A 21977-nucleotide genomic window follows, 5' to 3' on the forward strand; every position below is an offset into this window, starting at 1 on the left:
GCACCAAGAAAGGATCTGTTCGGCTCTCTCTCGCAGCTTCTGGTAGTTTCTTGGCATGAGATAGCCTAGCTCCAGTCTTTATAGGGCATTCGGCCTGCATGCATGTCTGTCCCTGTGTTCAAACTTCCCCTTTTTTATAGGCACATCAGTCATACTGGATTAGAGCCCACCCTAATGACTTCATTTATCTCCATTACCTCTGTAAATACCCTAATAAGGTCACATTCTGATATACGGGGGCCAGGATGACAACATCTTTCAGGGGACACACAACCCACAACAACAGAATTACATGTTGGGCTGCCCCTTCTTCGGAGGGCTCAGGCACCTGGGGAGCCCAGGGCAGGCTGAGGGCAGGGGTAACCCTGTGTAGGCTCTCCCTGGGGTAAAGACAGACATCAGGGAAAGCTCCCCAGATGGCTGTACACCAGCCCCATGGTGCCCCTCGGGGGCAGATATGCCTGGCCAGGGTGGGTGCTGGTGTGGGACACTGAGGCAGATGAAGGGGATCAGCAGTGCCCAGGCTGAAAGCCTGGCCCGGTGTGGCTCAGCCAACAAGTGTGGGACGTGGGGCCAGTTTGCCCTGGCCTGGGGGGTATGGGCTATGCCACCACTGGGGACCCCCTTCAAACCTGACCATGCTCAAGCACTTTTCCTCTGAGTTTAAAGTGACCCAGAGAGGGCATCAGGCCCCTGAGGGGTACTCAGGTGGGAGGAGAGAAGGGTTGAGGCAAGTGGGGCCTGGTACAGGTCCACAACCTACCCCAAGCTGTCACTGGCCCTGAGAAGGCCAAGTTGCAGGTCAGCACTAGACACACATGGGACCCCTTGATGCTCAACCTGGGTGAGGGACAAGAACTCCCAGGTGCTTGCCCAAAACCAGGGTACTGCGGTTGACACGGACTCTACCTGCCCCCTTGCCCTGAAACCCATCCATTCCTACCATCCCCTGGCCTCCTCAGCCCAGCTCAGGAGGCCCTGTGACTGGCACCTGCCGTGTCCCATGCACACACACTCTTTCGAACCCCAGCCTCTGACCAAGGACAGACAGATGGACGGGGTGATGGACCTATGGTGCTCAGAAACCCATGAGCAAAAGAGGAACATGGGAAGAGGCTTGTTCTGGTGAGCGTGCCTTGGGAGCTCCTGCAGGCCAGGAAAGCAGCCCCGCTGACCCCTTGTACAGTTGTCCCCCATCACACAAGGACCTGAAATGCACTGACTCACCACAGCCTTAGAGTTTTATTATCAAGGTCTCACATTCAAGTACAGATTTCTACGAAGTCTGACTCCCCAAGAAAAAGGGAAATAGCAAGGGTTGGCTGTGTCCCCTCGCTGAGAGGGCCTACCCAAGACCCATGACCCCACAATGGGCAGGTAGGTGCCTGACAGCCTACCAAGGTGCCCCAGCATACACAGGACCCCTGGTGCATCATGCAGGACCACCCCCTCCCCCTATGGGACCACTCCATGCACATATAAGACACCCCCCCAGAGCACAAAGGACCACCAACCAGCCTATGCTTCTGTTATGACAGTGGGTTTTCCTTGGGTTGTTCTCATTTCTCATTCCAAATGAGGCCTCTCCTCTCCAAGAGCAAGTCTAGTTGTCCAGAAGTGGACTATGCCCAGGAGAAGGAGAACCACTTTTAACCAAAAGTCTATATCCTTCTCTCTTGATCAAGGCAAAGACCCACTGGCCAGAAGCACCTGTGTGTGTGAGAGGCACGTCTCTGCCTGTCTAGCATGCATATGTGTGTATGCCCGGAACCGTGTGTGCATTTGAACATGTGTGCACCTATCTGTTGCCTGTACATGTGTATGCAGGTGTGCATGGTGCCTGTGCACCTACAGGTGTGCATGGAAACATGTGCCTTGAGTGTGTGCCTCTGTGCTTGGACAGGGGCAGGCCCAGGTGCCTTCACACACACACAGCACACCTGGGCCTGCCCCAGGCCTACTGTGGGACTCTGTCCCTCCCACCAGTGTAAGGGCAGACCCTGAGCTGGACACAAGGACACAGACAGGTCACAGAAACACTAGAGGGCCCTGGTCCTGGGGGATGCTGGACAAGTCACAGGAGTGCATGTGGCTATGGAAGGTTCCTATCCACACTGGTTCTTGAGGCAAGGCCTTCCAGGAGCCCAATGGCCACACCCAGGGAGAGGGGTTAGCTCTGCAGCTTGAACTCGTGGGTGCTGGTCTCCCAGCAGGAGGGGTCCTTGTCCAGCATGCTACGCTCTGTGAAGGTCACGTGCCCGTCTGCGTCCACGAGGATGACCGTGTTGGTTCTGAAAGAGAGCAGGGGGCCCGTGTTCAGCCCTCTGCCCTCAGCCCCCTGCCTGCCTGGCCGAGCCCCAAATGGGGCCTCTGTCACCAGGAACTGTCTCCTGTCCTCCCCCCACCACTACCCATCCCAAAGGTTCAGTGTACTTTCTTTCCTCCTGCCAGCCCTCCCCAAGGCCAATCCTCACTTTGTTGGTACCTGTCTCCTCCTGCGAGAGGGCAGGGACCGGTGCCCAAGAAGCCCCAGTGCAGGCTGACACCCAGAGTGGGCACACACATGCTAAAGACTGGTGGTCCCAGTTGGGCCTAGACCCAGCAGCCACACACCTATCCAGGGAGCAGAACTGGCACTCTACCTCAAGCACATGAGTACCCGTGAGTATGTAACTCAGTCAAGAAAATAAGTCTGTGACACAGAAGCTTGAGAGAATTGATGCCCTGCCACCTGCCAAGAGAAAAGCCTGAGAATGGAAAGGCCACCATTCAGGCATACAATGCTCCGGCCCTGGAGCATCAGGGTTGGTCGTTGACACCACCCTGGTCCCGCCTACCATCCCATCCCCCAGATAGAGGGCTCTAAGCTGTCATTTTTTGGAGGGTGGAAGAAAGGTTGACTCAGGCCAACCTTAACTTGAAAACCAAACCTGTGACATCATCACGCACCCAGAGTACATGTGATATCACTGTGGCATCAGTCAGCACTTGTCACCACCCAGGCACCCCATCCCTGTGTCCTTGGTGGCCACGGGCCCCCAAGATCTTGGCCGAAACATCACAGTCTACTGCAGGTCACCAGCCAGGCTGGTGCCCACGGGGCCTGGTGCACGCCAAGTCTAGGCAGATGTTGCTGTGCATGAGGTCACAATCCGCCTCCAGGCTAGGTGGGCCAGGTGCGCAACAGCACTCCTAGAGCATCCTAGCTGGTCCAGTAGCCCACCCTCCTCTGTACATCCCAAACACCTTCAAGTACAGCATGTGGGCTACCCTAGACAGAACCATAAGGATGGGCTGGGTCTCCCAGACACACACAGCCAATCTTCCTCTGCCTCGGAGGGAGAGGGGCAGACAGGGAACTTGCTGGGACAGCAGACACCCGTTCAACAGCTTCTCCTTCCCAGGCATTCTCCCCTTGTGGCTGAGACCAGAAGTTGCCTTTTTCTTGGGCAATGTCCCCAGGCTGAGATGCCCTGGGGCAATGTCCCCAGGCTGAGATGCCTAATTCCTGCCCTGGTCACACAGAAAATGTAACAGACCCAAGGACACAGGGCGAAGGGGGTGGGGGGGAAGAGCTGGGCAGCGGGACCTCTGGGCCCCCGGGGATCTACCAACCCCGCGTGCATCCATAGCCATTCCAGGCCCCTCAAGACCGTGTAGGGAGCAGGAACAAGCCCAGAAGCCACTCCTGCAGTACCCCTGGGAGCCGACGAGCATTTCGTGCAAAACCATCAACTATGGTGTCTGCTGGCCCAACAGCCCCCCAGGCTAAAATGGCAGCTGCTTTTAGAGAGGGCAGAGGCTCTGGGATCCCTAGAGCTCAGGGAGGGCTGGGTTCCTCATGGGACAGGACTGAATGCACCCAGCAGCCCCTCGTACCTGGTGCCATAGCCCGGGCAGCGCACACACACAGCAGCATACTTGCTCAGAAAGGGCTGCACGTACTCCCTGCCCTGGTCCTCAATGGCCGGGTCTGGCAGCTGCCTGGAAGGACAGAGGAGGGGTCACTGCCACCCGACCCACCCACCTGCAGCCCCACCTGCCATCCTCAAGGCCTGCAGTGCCCAAGGAGCCTACCAGCCTCACAAGGCAGTTGGAGGGGTCCAATGAGAGTGATTACCAGGCCAGCTTGTCCTGCTAGGGCTACCAGAAGCTTTCCCAGGATCCAGGGACAAGAGCACCTGTGAGCTAGGCACTGGGGAAGGGTCTGGGGGCTCCATCTGGTTAGAGCTGTACAAGGCCCCCCCAGGAAGGACAAAAACCGTCTCTCAGAGCAAACTCACCTTCCTGTCCTGGTGAGGTCTGAGTGGTTAGGGGTGCTGTGGGGCAGATGCCTGGCTGAGGGGTCACTGGCCACACACACACCCTGCCTACCCCAAGAGATACCCTATGGGCACCTCTCCATGTGACAGGAACCCACTCGAGCTCTGCAACTTGCCAGCCACTGAAGCTGGTGCTAGGACCACAGCTGTCAAAACAGCCAGGACCCCGTTTCAGGCCAGCAAGGATGACAGACAGTGACCAAGGGCCATGTGGACTTACAGCTGAGCATGGGACGCCGGGCCAGCCCAAGGAGGGCTTCCCTGAGGGACAGCTATGCTGGGGCTGAAGGTGCCCTGCTTCATGGTTCCAAAAGGAGACAGAGACTAAGCAAGGGACAGGGAGGGGTTCCAGCAGAAAGGAATGGGAGGCTGCTCATGGGGGCTCCTCTGAAGGGCTGCTGAGGCATCTGGGCAGGAGAGTGGCCTGGCCTGAGTATGGGCCACATTGTGGCATGGGAGGATGGTAGCTTGGCCAGCACCTCTGACCCCCAGCTGGGATGGCCAGGACATGCCAGGGGGTGGCATCCTAGAGCAGGTATTGTGTGCAGAAGCCAATGGGGTACCTTAAAGGAAGTTGGGTCAGGAGCTCCTTTCCCCCAGGTGATTCCCAGGACAGGTGTGTCTATGCCACAGTACCAGTAGGACAATATGTAGGAAGGACAATTAACCCCCAGACATACTCCCAGGGTAGCTGCTTGCTTCTGGGGCACCTGGAGCTTTCTAGAATCCCCCACTAGTTGTGTGCAGACATAGGGAACCTCCAGCTACTCTCTGCCCCATACATGATCACATCAAGCCTCTGAGAACATTGAGTTTCCAAGTATACTGGTCCAGGAGGGGAGCAGTTAGGAGAGGAATGAAGAATAGGGTATCTATCAGGTTCCCGCTGGCTGAGGAGCTGGCCCCAGTCACCTCCTTGAGCCTCCCACGGCAGCACAGCCTGCCTGCCTGCCTCTACGTCCCAGGGCTAGAGGAGGAGAATACTCTGCTCGCCCCAGCATGATCTGCCCACTCACGCCTCGTCATTGTTGAGCACATTCAGGAGCTGGGCAATGAGGATGTCCTTGGGGAGTGCCTGGCTTCGCTCCACAGCTTCTAGGAAGAGCTGCTTCCCAAAGCACAGCTTCCTCCAGGGCGTCTCCAGCAGTGCATTGCTTAGTCCATAGGTCCCTGCAGAGAGGGGGACAAGCCAGCCAGTGCAGGGGCCCTGCTGTCGGAATTCAAGGTAAATGCCCACCCACCTGCACTGGGCAAGAGGCCAGGAGTATGGCCGAGGACACTGAGGCCAGGCCACCCCACACTGCAGCACTTTCTCTACGTGGATTCCTGACTTGTCTGTGTGGCAAGGAGTGAAGAACTCAACACAGCAGAGCACTCCCAGGAGGCCTTGAGGCTCAAGTGCCAAGTACCAAGCATCCTTGATGGACAGAATAATAGAGGATCAACAACCTGAATTCCAAGTAGGCAGAAGAAGGGGAACCTCAAGAAGGAACCACCTCCCCATCTCACTCCTGTCTCTAAGCTAGGAAAAAGCTGTAAGGTATGGATCTGCCTGAGAAGGTCAAGGATGGGAAAATAGCCAACATCAGAATGGCCTCAACTCAATGGGAGGGGGCAGGGCCCCCCTCTACTCTATACTGGCCAGAACCCTGACGTGGAGAATGAGAGGGTCAGCGCAATTTTCTTAGAACAAGTTCACAGTGAGTGAAAAGAATGTGTGGCAAAAAAGTAAAGGGTTTCTCACTCACGGAAAACAAAAAACAAAAAAAAACAACACTTGGCCTTGAAGTAGAGAGGCCCCTAGAGCCTCAGGCAGCAATGGCAGGTGAACTCAGAAGCATGGATCTTGAAAGATGCACTGAAGACAGGCTGCCACCACCCTCTGCTGCCATTCCTCACAGGGTGAGGATCCCGAGTCTGAGGTGATTGCAGCCACTTCCAAGGAAGACAGCCTTGGGTCCCCTGGGCCACCAGGCTGGGGTATCACTGTGTTTTATCCAGTAAGAGCAGCAGGGAAGACTACCCAGTGGTGGTCCTGGGCCCCTGGGCAGCCACATGCAAACACTGAAGTGGAATCTCTACCTCACACCATACATAAGAATTGACTCAAAATGTCCTGAAGCCTCTGAACCTTAAAGGCTGATGCTATAAACCTTAGAAGAACACACAGGAGAAAAGCTACCAGCTTTTGATTAGGCAGTGATTTCTTAAACATGACACCAAAAGCACGAACAACAACAAAAAAGAAATATATAAACTGGACTTCACCAAAATTCAAAATGTGCCTCAAACACATGAACAAAAAAGTGAAAAGAAAACCAACAGAAAGGCAGCCCTGGTAGCTCAGCGGTTTAGCGCCGCCTTCAGCCCAGGGTGTAATAATCCTGGAGACACATGATCGAGTCCCTCATCAGGCTCCCTGCATGGAGACTGCTTCTCTCTCTGCCTCTCTCTCTGTGTCTCTCTCATGAATAAATTTTAAAAAAGAAAAGAAAACCAACAGAAGGCAAGATAATTTTTGCAAATCATAAATCTGATACAAGACTGGTAGCTAGAATATATAAAGAACTACAACTTGGGGCACCCAGCTGGCTCTGTTGGAAGAGCATGCGACTCTTGATCTCAGGGTTTTAAGTTCCACCCCAGGTTGGACACAGAAATTACTAAAAAATAAAATCTTAAAAAAACAAAAAAAACCCCTACAACTCAAATATAAAAATAGAAACAAATCAATTTAAAAATAGGCAAAAGGGATCCCTGGGTGACGCAGCGGTTTGGCGCCTGCCTTTGGCCCAGGGCGCGATCCTGGAGACCCGGGATCGAATCCCACGTTGGGCTCCCGGTGCATGGAGCCTGCTTCTCCCTCTGCCTGTGTCTCTGCCTCTCTCTCTCTCTCTGTCTCTCTCTCTCTCTCTCTGTGACTATCATAAATAAATAAAGAAAAAAAACATTAAAAAAAAAACAGGCAAAGGATCTGAACGGGCAAAGGATCTGAATAGGCATCTCTTCAAAGAAGATATATAAATGACCTATAAGCACATGAAGAGATGCTCAACGTCTTTTGCCATCAGAGAAAGGCAAATCAAAATCACCACAAAACACTACTTCATACCCACTAGGATTGCCATAATCATAAAGATAGGCTCCTGGCTGGCTTCATCGGCAGAGCGTGAGACTCTTGATCTTGGGATTGTGAGTCTGAGCCCCACATTGGATGTAGAATTTTTTAATTTAAAAATATTAAGAAAAGAATAACTGCTAGTGAGGATGTGGAAAAACTGGAATCTCATATGCTGCTGGTGGGAACGTTAATGGTGCAACTGCTTTGGAAAATAGTTCAGCAGTTCCCCAAAGGGATTAGACGGTTACCTTACCATCTAGCACTTCCACTCCTAGGTATACACATGAGAGAGGGAAACACAGGTCCCCCCAAAAACTTTTTGACAAATGTTCACAGCGGCATGTTCCACAGTAGCCAAAAGTTGAAAACAACCCAAGGGTGGGTCCATCAACCAGATAAAAGGAAAAACAAAATGTAGACTATCTGGACTGGACAATGGAATATCATTTAGCCATAAAATGGAAATGGAGCCCTAATTTGTGATAATACAACCACAGACAGACCTTGAAAACATTGTGCTAAGAAGCCAGTCACAAAAGGCCACATATTGGATGACTGTGCTTATACGAAACGTCCAGAATAAGCACGTCCAGAGAGACAGAAAGTAGGTTAGTGGTTACCTGGGTCTGAGGGGTAGAGGGGACAGGTGGGGGGGTGACTGCTAATGGGGACAAGGGTTTCTCTTTGGAGTGAAAATGTCACGGAATTCAGTCGCAGTGAGAGCTGCTCACCTTTGCAGATAGACTCTGATCTTCTGAATGGTATAGTTTAAGTGAGTAGGTTGTATGATATGTGAGTTACATCTCAAGAAAGCTGTTATTTTAAAAGTGACATGATTTTTAAAAAGTGACATGACTGGAGAAACAAGCTCAGGGAAACAACACAATGTATCTGAAATGACCTCGCTCCCTCCCTTCCACTTTCCCTCTCTCTGTCCCGTCCTTTTCTCCCTTTGGCAGAAAACAAGCATCTCCAGTCACAGAATCTCAGGCACTGAGATCTGAGACAAAGCATCACAGGAGTGGTTTCCAGATGCTTCCACAAAGGCCTCTGGGCCAAGGTATAGAATTGAGGGTAGGAGGGGCCTCCATGTCCTATTGTGGACACAGTTTCAGTTCTCAGTTCTCTCCAGGCAGTCATGGGCTCAGCACTAGGGGAAGGTGGCCTTGGCTGTGGACAGCCTGATATGTGGACCAGGCATAGGCCATGGGCCTCTAAGGGGCCATAAGGTACACAAATGGCCAAAGAGCATAATCCCAGGAGAGAAATGTGACAGGGACCTAGTCTCTGAAAAGTACAGAAGTGTCACCATAGAAGCCACCCCTATCTGTCGCCACCCACCAGAGCAGGCTTACCTGGTGCCAGGACTACTGGCTCGGGCTCCCCCCGGTTTCCATAGTAGCAAATGACATCTCCCTTCTCTGTGCTGTGGACAGAAGAAAGGGTCAGATGGGAGCCATGAGGCATCCAAATCTCTCACTGCCTGGCAGTCTCCACAGTCCCATCCCCAGCACAGGGACAATGACTCGCTGCAACTAGGACAGGAGCTAGTCAGGGCCCCAGCCTCTCAAGGACCTCACTGGTAGGATCCTGGAGACCCCTGGCTCCTGACACCCAGCTCACCACAGAGACCACTGGCCTGGGAACATCCTGGGAGGGGCAGCATCTAAAAGACCCCCCCCCCCCCCCCGCCTCACCACATGCCCCAGTGGTACAGGTACTCGCAGGCTATTTGCATTAATAACTGCAAAGTACCCGCAGCCACCAGTCCCCACCCCGCCCACAAGCTATCTCTGGAACACCTCCAGACACAGTGGGATGCCCCAGGGTAAAAGAGGCTTCTGAACAAAGCACCAAAGATCACATTTGCCTACTTTTATGTGCTGAGTGTGCATTTGAAAATAGTTCAAAATGCTCAGAGCTAAAAATGTTCCCATTTCTAAATACCATAGTAAATCTTCCTGCTAGAGGAATTGCCTTCTCTGCAAACTAGAGAAGGACTCTTTCTGGCCTGTGAGCTGCCCTCCCGTAGGTGCAGAGAATGCCACCCATGGGACCTGAGCCTCCAGGATGAACCACTGCAAAGAAAGGGCTGGGTGGGGCTGCCAGGGAGTCCCTCCGCTGTGTCCACTCTGGCCCCAAATGACTTCACATTCTGCTCATGTTCTTGCTCCCCACAGCCCCTAGCTCATTTCTTAAGACATCTGGCTAATGACTTCAGAAATTTTGTTTATAGGAAAAAAACTAGAAAGCATGAAGACTCGTGGGTTGGACATCCACTCCTGCCTGTGCTTGGTCAGGGACCAGCCACAACAGTGATGAGGCTCTCTTCTTCTTGACCCCGACTTCCTCCAGGCACCTACCACTGGGGCTGCTTGCTGACCAGACTCCTTCCACCTCCAGGCCTCAGCCCTCCACAGCTGGCCCTTGGGCATAACCCATTTGGTTGCCCTGGCCACCACCTGTCCTTGAGGGCTGTGTCTAGGGAGCCCCTGTGGCCCCAGAAGCCAGGAGACCTGTTCAGGCATTGAGGGGCCCAAACTCACCTGCAGGAGCCACCTGCCCATGCATGTGTCCACTCAGAGCATGGAGCCCTCGTCACCCAACCACTTGACATGGCTGCTGAGCACTGAATCCTGCTGGGCTACTAGTCTCCCAGACTGCATCAAATGTACAAAGAATGATCAGCAAAATGGTCCCTGGACAGAGGGAGCAAGGAAGGCACGGAACTTCCCCTCCAGGAGTGCCCATGGTGTGAAGGAGAGGGCCCTGGGCAGCAAATGCCTATGCCAGCACCACGTCCTCCCAAGGGCACTGCAGCCTCCACGTCAATATATCTACCCATGCAGCAGGAGTGGGGCTGAGCATGCTACATGCAGTGGACACTCAAGGCACAGTGGGCCTGGGACTCCTTGTGGAAAGAGGTAGGCTCAGGCCAGGTGTCTGGTCACAGGCCAATCACAGAGTACTGACCACTTCTCCTGGTGGAAGGTGACAACATCCACTGACCTCTGGGGCAGCAAGGGTACACGAGGGGAGGGCAGGAGGGAAGGAGGATGCATGCTCACTTCACTGAAGGACAAATTCACAAACTGCTGCAGTTCCAAGGCCGCATCTATAAAGTGCAAGTCCCCCAGGAGGGGGCACAGGACACCCCACCTGCCCTGTGGGGCTGTTCTCACCAATACCTGAATCCACCAGCCACTCCGTGAAGCCTGCTGTGAGAAATGCACGTGGGCCCTGGGGCATCAGAGGTGAGGACACCTAGCCAGGGCCTCTCCACATTAGCTACCCCTTCATGGCTATGGCATTACCACTCCCCCACCTGCTGTGATCTGTCTTATGCACCAAGACTGTCAATAGTGTCTACTCTGCTGTCGCCACATCTGTCTGCACACTTGTAGGAAGGGCCAGGTAAGAGACTGGCACCTAGGATGCGGCCCCAGCCATGCCCCCTACCTCTGTCCACAAGCATCTGATCAGCAGTCCTGGGCACAGGCTCTGGGGTCACCCCCCAGGGCATCACATGACTCCCACTGATCTGCACCAAACACCAACAATCACATCACTGCAAGGCTCAGCATCCACAGTGGGAAGTGGACCCCAGGCAGTGCCCACTGCTCAGCTGGCACTCAGCAGGTCCTGCTGAGAAATAGGCCCTGGACTAGAGGCAACCCTGTGGAGGTCCACGGCAGTGCAGCAGGGTCACTGGTCAGGTCCAGGCATGGGAGCCACAGAGATAAACACACTCGGAAAAGCCAGGCCACAGCCCAGTGGTGGCCAGCCAGCTCCTCAGGTAGAAAGAGATACTGCAAGCTGGTATCCAGAAGCATCACAGTCACAAGTGCAGCACTCCTTCCCAACTTTGTGCCCTCTTGGTGGGATGGGGCTACCATCTCCAGAGGCACCTAGACCCCAGCCAGTAGCCCGAGGCAGCACTGTGGGACCCCAGCCCCAACTCACAAGCAGCAGGGGTCTTAGCCACGTCAACTGCCTGTATGAGCTCAGTCACGGCAGGTGCACATGGGGGTGGCCGTGAGGATGTGCCAGGTGCTACACGTGAAGGGCTCAGCCTCCACCCCCACATGTGCCTCACATGCATCTGGCAACACCCCAACTGCCACATCCCCACATGACCTGGGCCCTCTGCTGGGTTCCAGCAACCTGACTCCTGCCTCTCCGCCAGTGCAGGTCCACTGAGGCCCCAGGCCTCTTGGGGACCCTGCCTCCTGCCTCTGCTCTTTGCTATCTGCCCGACTCCAGGTAGGGGAAGACTTCTCCCAAATGGCTGTGCAGCAGAGCCTCCATGTCCTCTGGTAACAGGGCTTCATTGCCCCTCAGTAACTACAGACAGGCCCTGGGAGCTGTCCACCGAGCCCATTCAGAACCTGAGATGCGCCATGCCACACGCTCAGACACACCTCACTGAGGAAGCACCCTGAGGCCCCAGAGCTCAGCAGCACCTGACACCAGTGGGTGCCGGGCTGCTCCATACCAGTCAGTGGTGCTTGGACCTCCTTTCTCCAGCCTAGGGCACTTCTGCACCCCATAGAACAGGGCAAGTGCAGTGTGGCCCCAAAGCACGGGACTCCTTAGCCACAGACACATGGAGGAGCTTTCAGGGGCCAAGGGCTGGCATGGGGATGGGGGGGGGGCCCTGTGGTTGGAGATGCCCACCGCAGTCAGGCTACAGTTCTCACACAGCAGCCAGCGGCCCTCACACTGCCACAGGAAGCCCCGACTCAATTCCTCGAGTCTCCACAACAGTCGGTCGGCCCTAGGAAGCCTCACCACGCCCAACGGGTGCAATGTGCCCAGAGAGGCTGCCACAGTACCCCAAGCTGAGGGGCGGAGTGGGAGCCCAACTCCTGTCAAGCCCACAGCTCAGCCCTGTGCAGTGCCCGGTGGGCCACCGCCACCCTCCCAGCAGACCCACCTCAGGTCAGCTGCTATAAGGTTAAAGCCGTTGTACAGGTGACCCTCCGCAGAAACCTTCTTCAAGTAGGACAAGCTGTCCATGTCTGTAGTCAGAAAGTGGGCCACAAGTTCACCTGTGGGAAGGGGACAGACACACATGGCCAAGGCAGCAGGGCTGAGCCCCTCTTCCCGGGGAGACTGACATGGGGCTGGTGCAGGCGAAACACCCACCACACCAGCCATACCTCATTGACCTGGCAGCTAAGGAGGTCTGCATCAACAACTCTGTGTTGGGTTTTAATTTGTTTTCTGCCATTACACCCTAAATGGAAGCACAGCAGGAGGCAAAAAGTCCTCAGTGGGGACCCTGCATGTCCATGGAGCTGTCTTCCCAGAGGGTGTTACTCTGCAAACACCTGACAGATGGGGGGATGATGACAACAGCCAGAAGTGACACTGTGGCCTGGGGCACAAATGTGGAGAAAGTCCCCCTCCCCTGTCTATGCAGGCTCGTGCTGTGTGAGCCAGGCAATGGGGGCTCCCACAGTGATGCCAGCCAGCAGCCCTCAGGGCCCCTTTTTCCTCCTCCTGTGTCTCCATGTGCCCAAGGAAAGCCTGCCCCCCCTCCGCCCCCTCCACCACTGCCCCAAGGTACCTCGGCCCCGGGCATCCCGGTCTTGCCGTGGCTGCAGGTAGTTGGTGAGCGCGGCCAGCTTCCCCCGTGTGCTGATACCCAGCCACGTGCCTCCTTCCTTACCTTCCTCCATGTCAAGCCCTGTGACAGATGATAGTGTCACCACCAGTAGTACCTGCCTTCACCCTGTCCCTGTGTCCTAGGGAGGTACATACTCAGCCTAGCAGCCCTGGCTAAGGAACAGGGACTTGAACTACTCAGGGCAAGGCAGTCCCAAAGCCCATAGGGCACAGGAGAGAGGACCTGCCCCCCGCCCGGATGACATATGATGCCCATGGGAGCCCCTGAAAACTTGTGGTGGGACCTGGCATGTGTGGAATGCATCCTAATGCTTGGATCAGTGCCAGGCTGGGATCACAGTGCCAGCTCCATCCTCACAACAGCACCAGCCCCCAATCCTACATCCTGGATTAGGTGTAGGGCCACTGGCTGCCCTCCCGTAACAAGACATACAGGCCCTCAGGGTGGGTGCTTCCCTAGGAGTCCAGAGCACATCCAGGCCCACCCACTTGCCTCAATCCCACTCCATAGGCCCAGGCCATGGTTAGTGCCCTACCACCAGATCGGTGAGGCCCTTAAAGCCATAGGAAAGTGTCTTCCTAGATTAGAGGGTCATTTTAGCTGAATACTGGGGTAAAAGCAGGTAAGTCATTAAAATATCATTTTTATAATACTAAGTTACAACAGTAAGATAAAAAATGTAAAGATCAGAAAGGAAGAAATAAACTGTCTCTATTTGCAGATGACAGGACTACCTGTGAAGAAAATCTAAAAGGAATCTATCAAAAAAAAAAAATCTGCTGGGGGTGCTTGGCTGGCCCAGTCAGAACAACATGCAACTCTTGATCTCAGGGTCCTGAGTTTGAGCTCTATGTTGGATATACATATTACTAAAAAAATTAATTAATTTTTAAAAATCAACTAGAACTGTTGAGTAAATAAAGGCAAAAATCAGAAAAATGAAAACTTACACATACCATTTACAATACCATTAAACCAAACCAAACAAAACAAAAAGTAGGAAAATATTTAAAGAAAAATGTATAATACCTAAAGACTGAAAACCACAGACCAGCTCTGAAAGAAGTCAAGCAGATGTAATTAAGAGAGAGAGATATGCCCTGTTCTTCAACTGAAGAGTCAATATTGTTAAGATGACAGTTCTCTCCAAATGGCCGAAAGAGTCAACACAATCCAAATCCAAATTCAAATCCTAGCAAGCTTTCTGTTTTATAGAAATTAACAAGCTGACACTAAAATTTATATGCACACACGAAAGAGCCAGGATGGCCAAAGAAGTTCTGAAATAGAACAAAACTGGAGGACTTAACACTGCCTGATTTCAAAACTTGCTAAAAAAGCTGCAGTCATCGAGACAGTGTGATGTTGGCATCAAGACAGCCGAACAGATCAATGGGACACAAGGGAGTCCAAAATAGACCCACACATATGTGTTCAACTGATTTTCAAACAAGTTGCCATAGGAATGCAATAGGCAAACGAGTATCCACTTAATAAATAAGACTAGAAGAACTGGAGAGGTGTGTGTGGGTGGAGGGGGGAGACATGAATCTCAACCCCTACCTCACACCATGTACAAAAATGTAAGATAAATCAGAGGCCCAAAGACAAAACTCCAAATCAAAAGGCTTCTAGAAGCAGAAAGAGGAAAATATATTTATGGCCTTAAGGTAGGCAAAAACACAAACAGAATAAACCATAGAAAAAAGAGTAAACTGCACTTCACTAAAAGAAAATATTCTGCTTGCCAAAATGTATTAAGAAAATGATTAGGCAATACATTTATCCAACAAGGGACTCCTATCCAGAATGCGTAAAAACTCCTACAAATCAACCATTGAAGAGTAAACGAGAATTCCACATCTGGCCATCAATAGGGACCAGATTTACTCTCTTATATAAAACCACAGAAAATAAAATACATGAAACAATGGGTTCCAAGACACTGCACATCAAAAGACAAAGGACAGCGATCTCTGAGATAAGAAACAAGGTGGGCAGCCCCAGTGGCACAGCGGTTTAGTGCCGCCTGCAACCCAGGGTGTGACCCTGGAGACCCAGGATGGAGTCCCACGTCGAGCTTCCTGCAAGAAGCCTGCTTCTCCCTCTGCCTGTGTCTCTGCCTCTCTCTCTCTCTCTCTGAATAAATAAATAAATAAATCTTTAAAAAAAAAGAAAAAGAAACAAACAAGGCGAACCCCATGACTGGAAAGCCTCCAGGACACTCCAGAGAGAGGAGGTCCAGGCAGAGTCCACTGGACTGCCTGGCCAAGGGGAAGGACTGGGAGCCTGGGGAGATTGAGGCGACCAGAGCTCCTGAGACAGAGGACCAGAGAGGAGAGAGCTGCACAGAATGCCAGACAGTTGATCAGCATATGTGTGAGAAAACCACCCAAGGCCAGGAAAGAACCAGCCAGAAAGACTAGAGGAGACAGTGCTCACAACAGGGCTAGGAACAGCACCTGTTCCCAGAAGTCGGCCTGTAAAACCTCAAGACCCAGGGAGCACAGGCAAGTGAAGACAGAAGGATCTTGCCTGAGTAGCAGGGAATCACTGGCCTTAGACTGGGCATAGCTTCATAGCCACTTAACCAATCTTAAAAGCAAGAACTGAAAGGATCAAACTGTTTCTGAGTAACTTGGCTGTTATCCCAGGGCAAAGCTCAGAAATATTTATAGATATACAAAAATACTCAATCCCCAACAAGATAAAATCCACAAATGTTTAGCATCCAATCAAAAATTACCAAGCATGCAAAGAAGCAGAAAAACATGGTCCTGCTTACTAAAAGCTCAATCTATTAAAACTAAACTGGAACTAAAGCAGACGTCAGACTTTGCAGACAAGGATATTCAAACAGTTATTACAACTATACTCTCTATGCTAAAGCAGTTAAGAACATACAAAGAAGATAAAAAATTGAACTTCTAGAGGTTAAAACCTACAATGTCGGAGATAAACATATAGGATGGAGGAAAAAGCAGATTAGACACTGCAGAAAAAAGATTAGCTAATGTGAAGATATAATAATAGAAATGATCTAAAATGAAACAGAGAGAAAACAGGGTTTTTAAAAATGAATGGAGTATCATCAGGGGCGTCTGGGTGGCTCATCAGCTAAGTGTCTGACTCTTGATTTTGGCTCAAGCCACGATCTCAGGGTCATGAAATCAAGCCCTGAGTCAGGCTCTGTGCTCAGCAGGGTATCCACTTGAGATTCTCACTCTCTCCCTCTGCCCCCACCCCCACTCACATGCACACTCCTCTCTTTCTTTAAAAAACTCATAAACGAAATCTTTTAAAAAATGAATTGAGCATCATCAAAGTGTGGGAAAACCTCAAGAAAACTAATATTAAAAAAAAGAAAACTAATATATGTGTGAGGAAGCAGAGAGAGGGAAAGAGATTGAGAGAGCAAGAGACCGAAAAAATATTTGAAAAAATAATAGCCCAATTTCCCCAAACTTCTAACAAGTTCCCAAGAAATGCTGATGCTACTAACTCACAGATCACATTTGGAGAATTGCTGGCCTACGATTTTGCACACAATTTGGTGATGTCAGATGGTAGGAGGATGTGGCTCTCAGTGGTTCCAGCCCTAAACTGGTACAGTGGCCTCCTGGGCCCACCCAGTGCTGCCCTGCAGCAGGGCGACCTCCCACTAGGCCGGAGCCCTTGCATGCCAGAGGCCAAGTCCCAATCACCACAAAGGGTGAAGGATTCCAAGTGGCTGGACCCCCTCAGCAGGGATTGGTCCCGATCATGGGGCAGGGTACAAGCCTGAGTACCAAGCGAGATGGAGCCCGGGTGGCCAGGATAGCCAAGGAGCCCAAGCAGGCTAACCCTTTATCTGTGTCTTCATCCACAAAAATCCTCAAGAAGGGCCATCAGGCCCTCAACTCCTCACCCCACCCACCCTGACCAGTCTTCCCTCACTGCCACTACAGCCTCCCACATTCATGCCCTGTAGTGGTGACACATACAGCCTGCCCCATCCCCAGGACCCCTTCCATCCTACTCTAGCTCAGGATGGTTGGCATGGTCCTAGCTAGGCCCACAGGCTCCCCTCAGCCCTCCACGTAGTCCTGAGGGCCTGTCCCTCACTGGCCCAGCCAAGGATCCCACATGCATGGGCCCTGGGGTTACTGTACAGAGATGCCTGGAGCTTACACAATAGGGGTATCCTCACTAGCCCTGCCCCATACTTTTGTTCACACATCTAGACATGTCCAAGGTCTCCTGTGCAGCTTCTGAGGAGACCAAGACGTAGCCCAGAGACCCAGCCTCTTCTTGCTGAGTGCACAGCCTCACAACAGCTTTCCCCACCACCTGCCAGATCTCCTGCCTGTGACACTGCCCTGCCTCAGTCTCCCTACTGCTGTCCTACCCCCACATGGCACCAGGACAATCCAGCCTGGACAGTGATTTCCACATACCACCACCCAACCAGTCTATAAAGGAGGCCTTCCGTGGAAGTTCCACAGTCAAGCTTCTAGATACTGCAGGCAAAGCAGGGCACACCTAGTGTCTCCAGACCCCTGAGGCCGCCCACTCAGCCTGCTGGGCATCTGAGCATCCCTATCAGCTCTGCCTGGCTCCCTTGTGCTTCCCTGACACCTGGCTCACAGTCAGAGGGAACCCAGCCTGGCCAACACCAGTCCACATGCCCTCCAGGAGATCCCTCCCTGCCCTTTGGGCAGAAACTGCTCTTTGTCCAACAGTTTCAGAGAGGCCGCCAGCCAAGCTGGCATAGAACACAGCTGTCACCTCCGTTCCTGTCTCTGTGGGAACTCCTCATGCAGTTCCCATCTGAACGTGCTCCAACCAAGCCTGTGCTCCCCAAATTCAGCCCACCCCTGACAGGTGCCAGCGTGTAAACAGAAATGTGTCTAGGTGTAAGTATGCACACACCAGCTATGATGCTTTAGAGTGATCGAGTGTGAACCTGCACCTCATACAAACCCAACCGTATGCCCACAGCAGAAAGGTGGATCCAAATAAAACCAACTGATCCTTCCAGCTATTTCCCCGGGAATCTACAACACACCACGTGAATGGTGCTGGACTTCAGGGCTGGTCACCCCAATGCTGGCCTCAGACCCAAACCTGGGAGCTTCCCCCACGAGTCCAGTCAGCGTCCACTTATTCATCCTGCACTTACAATGGGAAGCAGCACCAGTAATAGGTAAGAACACTCAGGGGCTCCTGCGTCCTGCTGTGTCGTGGCCACACCCCCGGCCCTATGCGGGAAGACTCACCACTAAGGACCTCATTGTTGTTCCCCCAGAAGTCAGCTAACTTGGATGGTCTGTGGTAAAATTCGTCCCTGTTGGCTGCCAGGATGAGCCTGAAAGACAAAGCATGATTAAAGGTCTCGGGGGAAAAACAGAAAAGCCCTATTTTTTTCTGCTATTAACAAAGAAAATTTGCCTCCATAGCAACACAAGAGAGTCCTAGAGAGGACAGGAACCCTCAGGAGACAAAGGTCAGTGATGGCTCCAGACAAGCAGGTTTCTCAAGGAGCCTTCAGCCAAGACTGCCCCCGGACTCTGCCAAATAAAGAGGCAGATGCTGGGCAAAGACGCGTAGCCCATCCCACCCTACACACACCACTCGTCACCCAGAAAGGGCAGCAGGACCTGCATAGGTGACAGCCTTGAGCAGCTGGCATCAGGCATGTCCCCAGGTGCCCCAGTGCAGAGAAGTGCCCCTTGTGCCTGTCTGTCCCTTCCCCTGAAGTTACCCCTGGTGAGCATGCCCACCAGAAGGGCCCTGGGGCCACGTGGAGCAGCAGCAGAGCACAGGATCGCTGGAGGCTGCCGTCCTGCATTTTGGGGTGTTTGGGAAGTGGGTAAGCATTTCTGTGGCTCTCTAGTTTTGTTTGCATCATGAAACCAACAAGTTTTTTGCTAGCAAATAAAAAAGATGTCAACGTTTTCAAAAGAGCTCTATTTTTTTTTAATTAAGATTTTATTTATTTATTCATGAGACACACAGAGAGAGGCAGAAACACAGAGGGAGAAGTAGGCTCCATGCAGGAAGCCCTATGTGGGACTCGATCCCGGGTCTCCAGGATCACACCCTGAGCCAAAGGCAGACACTCAACCGCCGAGCCACCCAGGCATCCCTGCTCTAGTTTTAACATAGGAAAACAAAGTTTCTAGTCAGCTTTGCCATTTTCAGTGAGGACACAGTGACTGAGTGGGACTGCTACGTCCATGAGATGTGTAGGTCTAAGAAGTACAACCAAAGAACCCTCCGAGCACCAGCGGCAGGTATACAGAGGCCGCGGGGCCAGGGGCTGTGGCTTAGCCACCTATGCTCACGCTGGATCTGAAACCAAGTTAGTCCAGTCGGTGGTCACATCCTAAAGTCTTCAAAAATAACTTTTCTCTTGACTCTTAGACTATTATGTACATGTAGGAGCACCTGGGTGGCTCGGTCGGTGAAGCATCTGCCTTTGGCTCAGGTCAAGATCTCAGGGTCCTGGGATCCCTGGGTGGCGCAGCGGTTTAGCGCCTGCCTTTGGCCCAGGGCGCGATCCTGGAGACCCAGGATCGAATCCCACGTCGGGCTCCCGCTGCATGGAGCCTGCTTCTCCCTCTGCCTGTGTCTCTGCCTCTCTCTCTCTCTCTCTCTCTCTCTGTGTGTGTGTGTGACTATCATAAATAAATAAAAATTTTAAAAAAATAAAATATTAAAAAAAAAACAAAAGAATTTAAAAAAAAAGATATCAGGGTCCTGGGACTGAGCCCCACTTGGGCTCTCTGCTCAGCGAGGAGTCCCCCTCTCCCTCTGAGCCTCTCCTCTGCTTAGGTGCACACACTCTCTCTCTCTCAATAAATAAATATTTTTTGTTGTTGTACAAAAGAAGATTTTTATGAACATTTACTTATGGTAAAATGTGGGTTAACAAAAAAGTTCATAAAATTAAAAGTGAAACTGGTACCAGCACCACAGAAGTGCTTTTACCCTGGTGCACACAGCGTGTGACACCACCCACCCCCAACTCTGCACCTCCCCATGCAGCCCCAGCCACAGGCACCAATGTGACCAACGACTGTGGGTGGCTAGTCACACCCTCTGGATCTGCCCTAGGAGTCTCACCACCTTCGGGACACCTGTTCAGCCTGTGGCAGCTCTCCAGGCTGCTCCAGGTCTTGGGGACAGGCATGCAGGGAGAAGGTCACTGTCCCTGATATGAACCCCAGCCATTCGCAGGACAATCCTCTGCAGCTCTAACTGCCAGACCACAGCCCTAGGCTGAGACAGGCAGCCTGAGGGAGAAGCCAGCGGGACTCTGACCCCATTTTCAGACACATCTGCTTTATCCCTTCCTTCTGCGACTCGATCTGGAGCCAACCTGGCTGGCACTGCTCCATAGGCTGCTTGTGTGGGCCGGGTGCCCCACAACCCCTGTGGGCGGAGGTCAGGAGACACCCAGCAATGCTCCCCAACTCATTCGTCCTGCCACTTGTGCTTAGAGGGGGCCAGGGATGCGGGGAGGCAAGACCCAAACTGAGCTTAGTGCTATTGGCTTCTGGTTCTGATTCTTATGTAAGTCTCCAGAAAAGGAAAAATTAGGGAGGAAAAAAAAAGCTGACTGAGCAGAACCTTTCTCTCTTAAGATTTTCAACTCCTACTATTTTTAAAATAAGGAGCAGTGACATGCGTTTGTTAGTAACCATGAATATTAACTGCCAGGTTATTTTTGCAACAAGAATCACTATTTAGCTGAATTGCTAGTGGTTTGCTGGGGATTTCATTAAATACCTAATTGGGAAACACGTGGGCATGATAAGTACCCACATCAAGGCTCCAAGTAAGAGAAAGTATTCCCTCACTCACCACCTCTGAGCACAACACCAGTAAAAGTCCATCTGTGCCACAGCGCCCAGGGGCAGGGCACATGCCTACCAGTCAGGGGATATGAGGACAGCAAGTCACCCATGGCTTTGTTTTGTTCTAATAACTGAAACCACTAACTAATTATATATCATCCATGGGTGGGCATTCCTCACCTCAACCATAGGTGAGTCTGTGCATCATCTGGGGGTGGGTGTGTGCAGTCTGGAGGTATGGATGGGTCTGCGCGTCACCTGGGGGATGAGTCTGAGCACCAGCTGGATGGGAAGAGTCTGTGCACCACTTGGGGGTATGAGTTTAAGCACCACATGGGACAGTGAGTCTGAGCACCCTCTGGGGGATGAGCCTGAGCACCACCTGGAGTGAGTCTGCATACTACCTGGGGGGATGAGTCTGCATACTACCCGGGGGGTTGAGTCTAAGCACCACCTGGGGAAATGAGTCTGCACACCATCAGGGATGGCTGAGTCTGCACACCACCTGGAAGGTTGAGTCTGCACACCATCTAGGGGGTGAGTCAGTGCATCATTTGGGGTTGGCCTGTGCACCACTTGCATGAGGGGAGGGTCTCTACACCATCTGGGGAGAGCTTAGTGCCAGGTAGCAGGTGCACAGACCCATGCCCCAGTGATGTCACCAGCAGTGATGAGTTCCATGGAAACCACCAGAAGGATATGACAACTCACTCAGCAGCCCCTCCAGACTGGAGCCAACAAGGGTAATTGGCTCATGAGTCTAAAGAGACATTTTGATAAATGGCTTGGCCACAGTGGTTATATGACAGCTATGACAGTATTACCCAATGGGAAGTGTACTGATTTTCTATGGGGCCTCACAAATTGCCACAAACATAGAATATACAGCGGCTTAAAGCAACACCTACTCCTCATCTCAGTCTGTGGTCAGGAGCACAGGCCTGCTGTGCTGGGTGCTCTGCTCAGCGGCTCCTGAGATAATACTTGATGTGCCGACTAGCAGGGTCTCCCTGAGACTTGGCATCTTCCTCACGTTCCTGAGGTTGCTGCAGAATGCCCAT

The 21977-nt window shown here is 52.3% G+C and overlaps 1 protein-coding gene across 5 annotated transcripts in view; it reads right to left on the reverse strand.

Annotated features, from left to right (window-relative positions):
- Positions 1–1223: 1223 nt before the first annotated feature.
- TANGO2 (transport and golgi organization 2 homolog) overlaps positions 1224–21977 on the reverse strand; it is a 38363-nt gene continuing 17609 nt past the window's right edge. For 4 of the 5 annotated variants that reach the window (XM_025474820.3, XM_025474816.3, XM_035706635.2 and 1 more), the window contains 7 exons: positions 18334–18422; positions 13016–13135; positions 12380–12494; positions 8799–8869; positions 5339–5492; positions 3880–3984; positions 1224–2291 (listed from right to left, as the gene is read on the reverse strand). In XM_025474820.3, the coding sequence (XP_025330605.1) occupies positions 2171–2291; positions 3880–3984; positions 5339–5492; positions 8799–8869; positions 12380–12494; positions 13016–13135; positions 18334–18422 (775 nt within the window). In that variant the 3' untranslated portion in view covers positions 1224–2170. The remainder of the gene's footprint in view (positions 2292–3879; positions 3985–5338; positions 5493–8798; positions 8870–12379; positions 12495–13015; positions 13136–18333; positions 18423–21977) is intronic. The other variant, XM_049101867.1, reaches the window with a different exon arrangement.

The sequence above is a fragment of the Canis lupus genome, chromosome 26 (assembly GCF_003254725.2).
Source record: "Canis lupus dingo isolate Sandy chromosome 26, ASM325472v2, whole genome shotgun sequence".
NCBI lineage: Eukaryota > Metazoa > Chordata > Mammalia > Carnivora > Canidae > Canis > Canis lupus.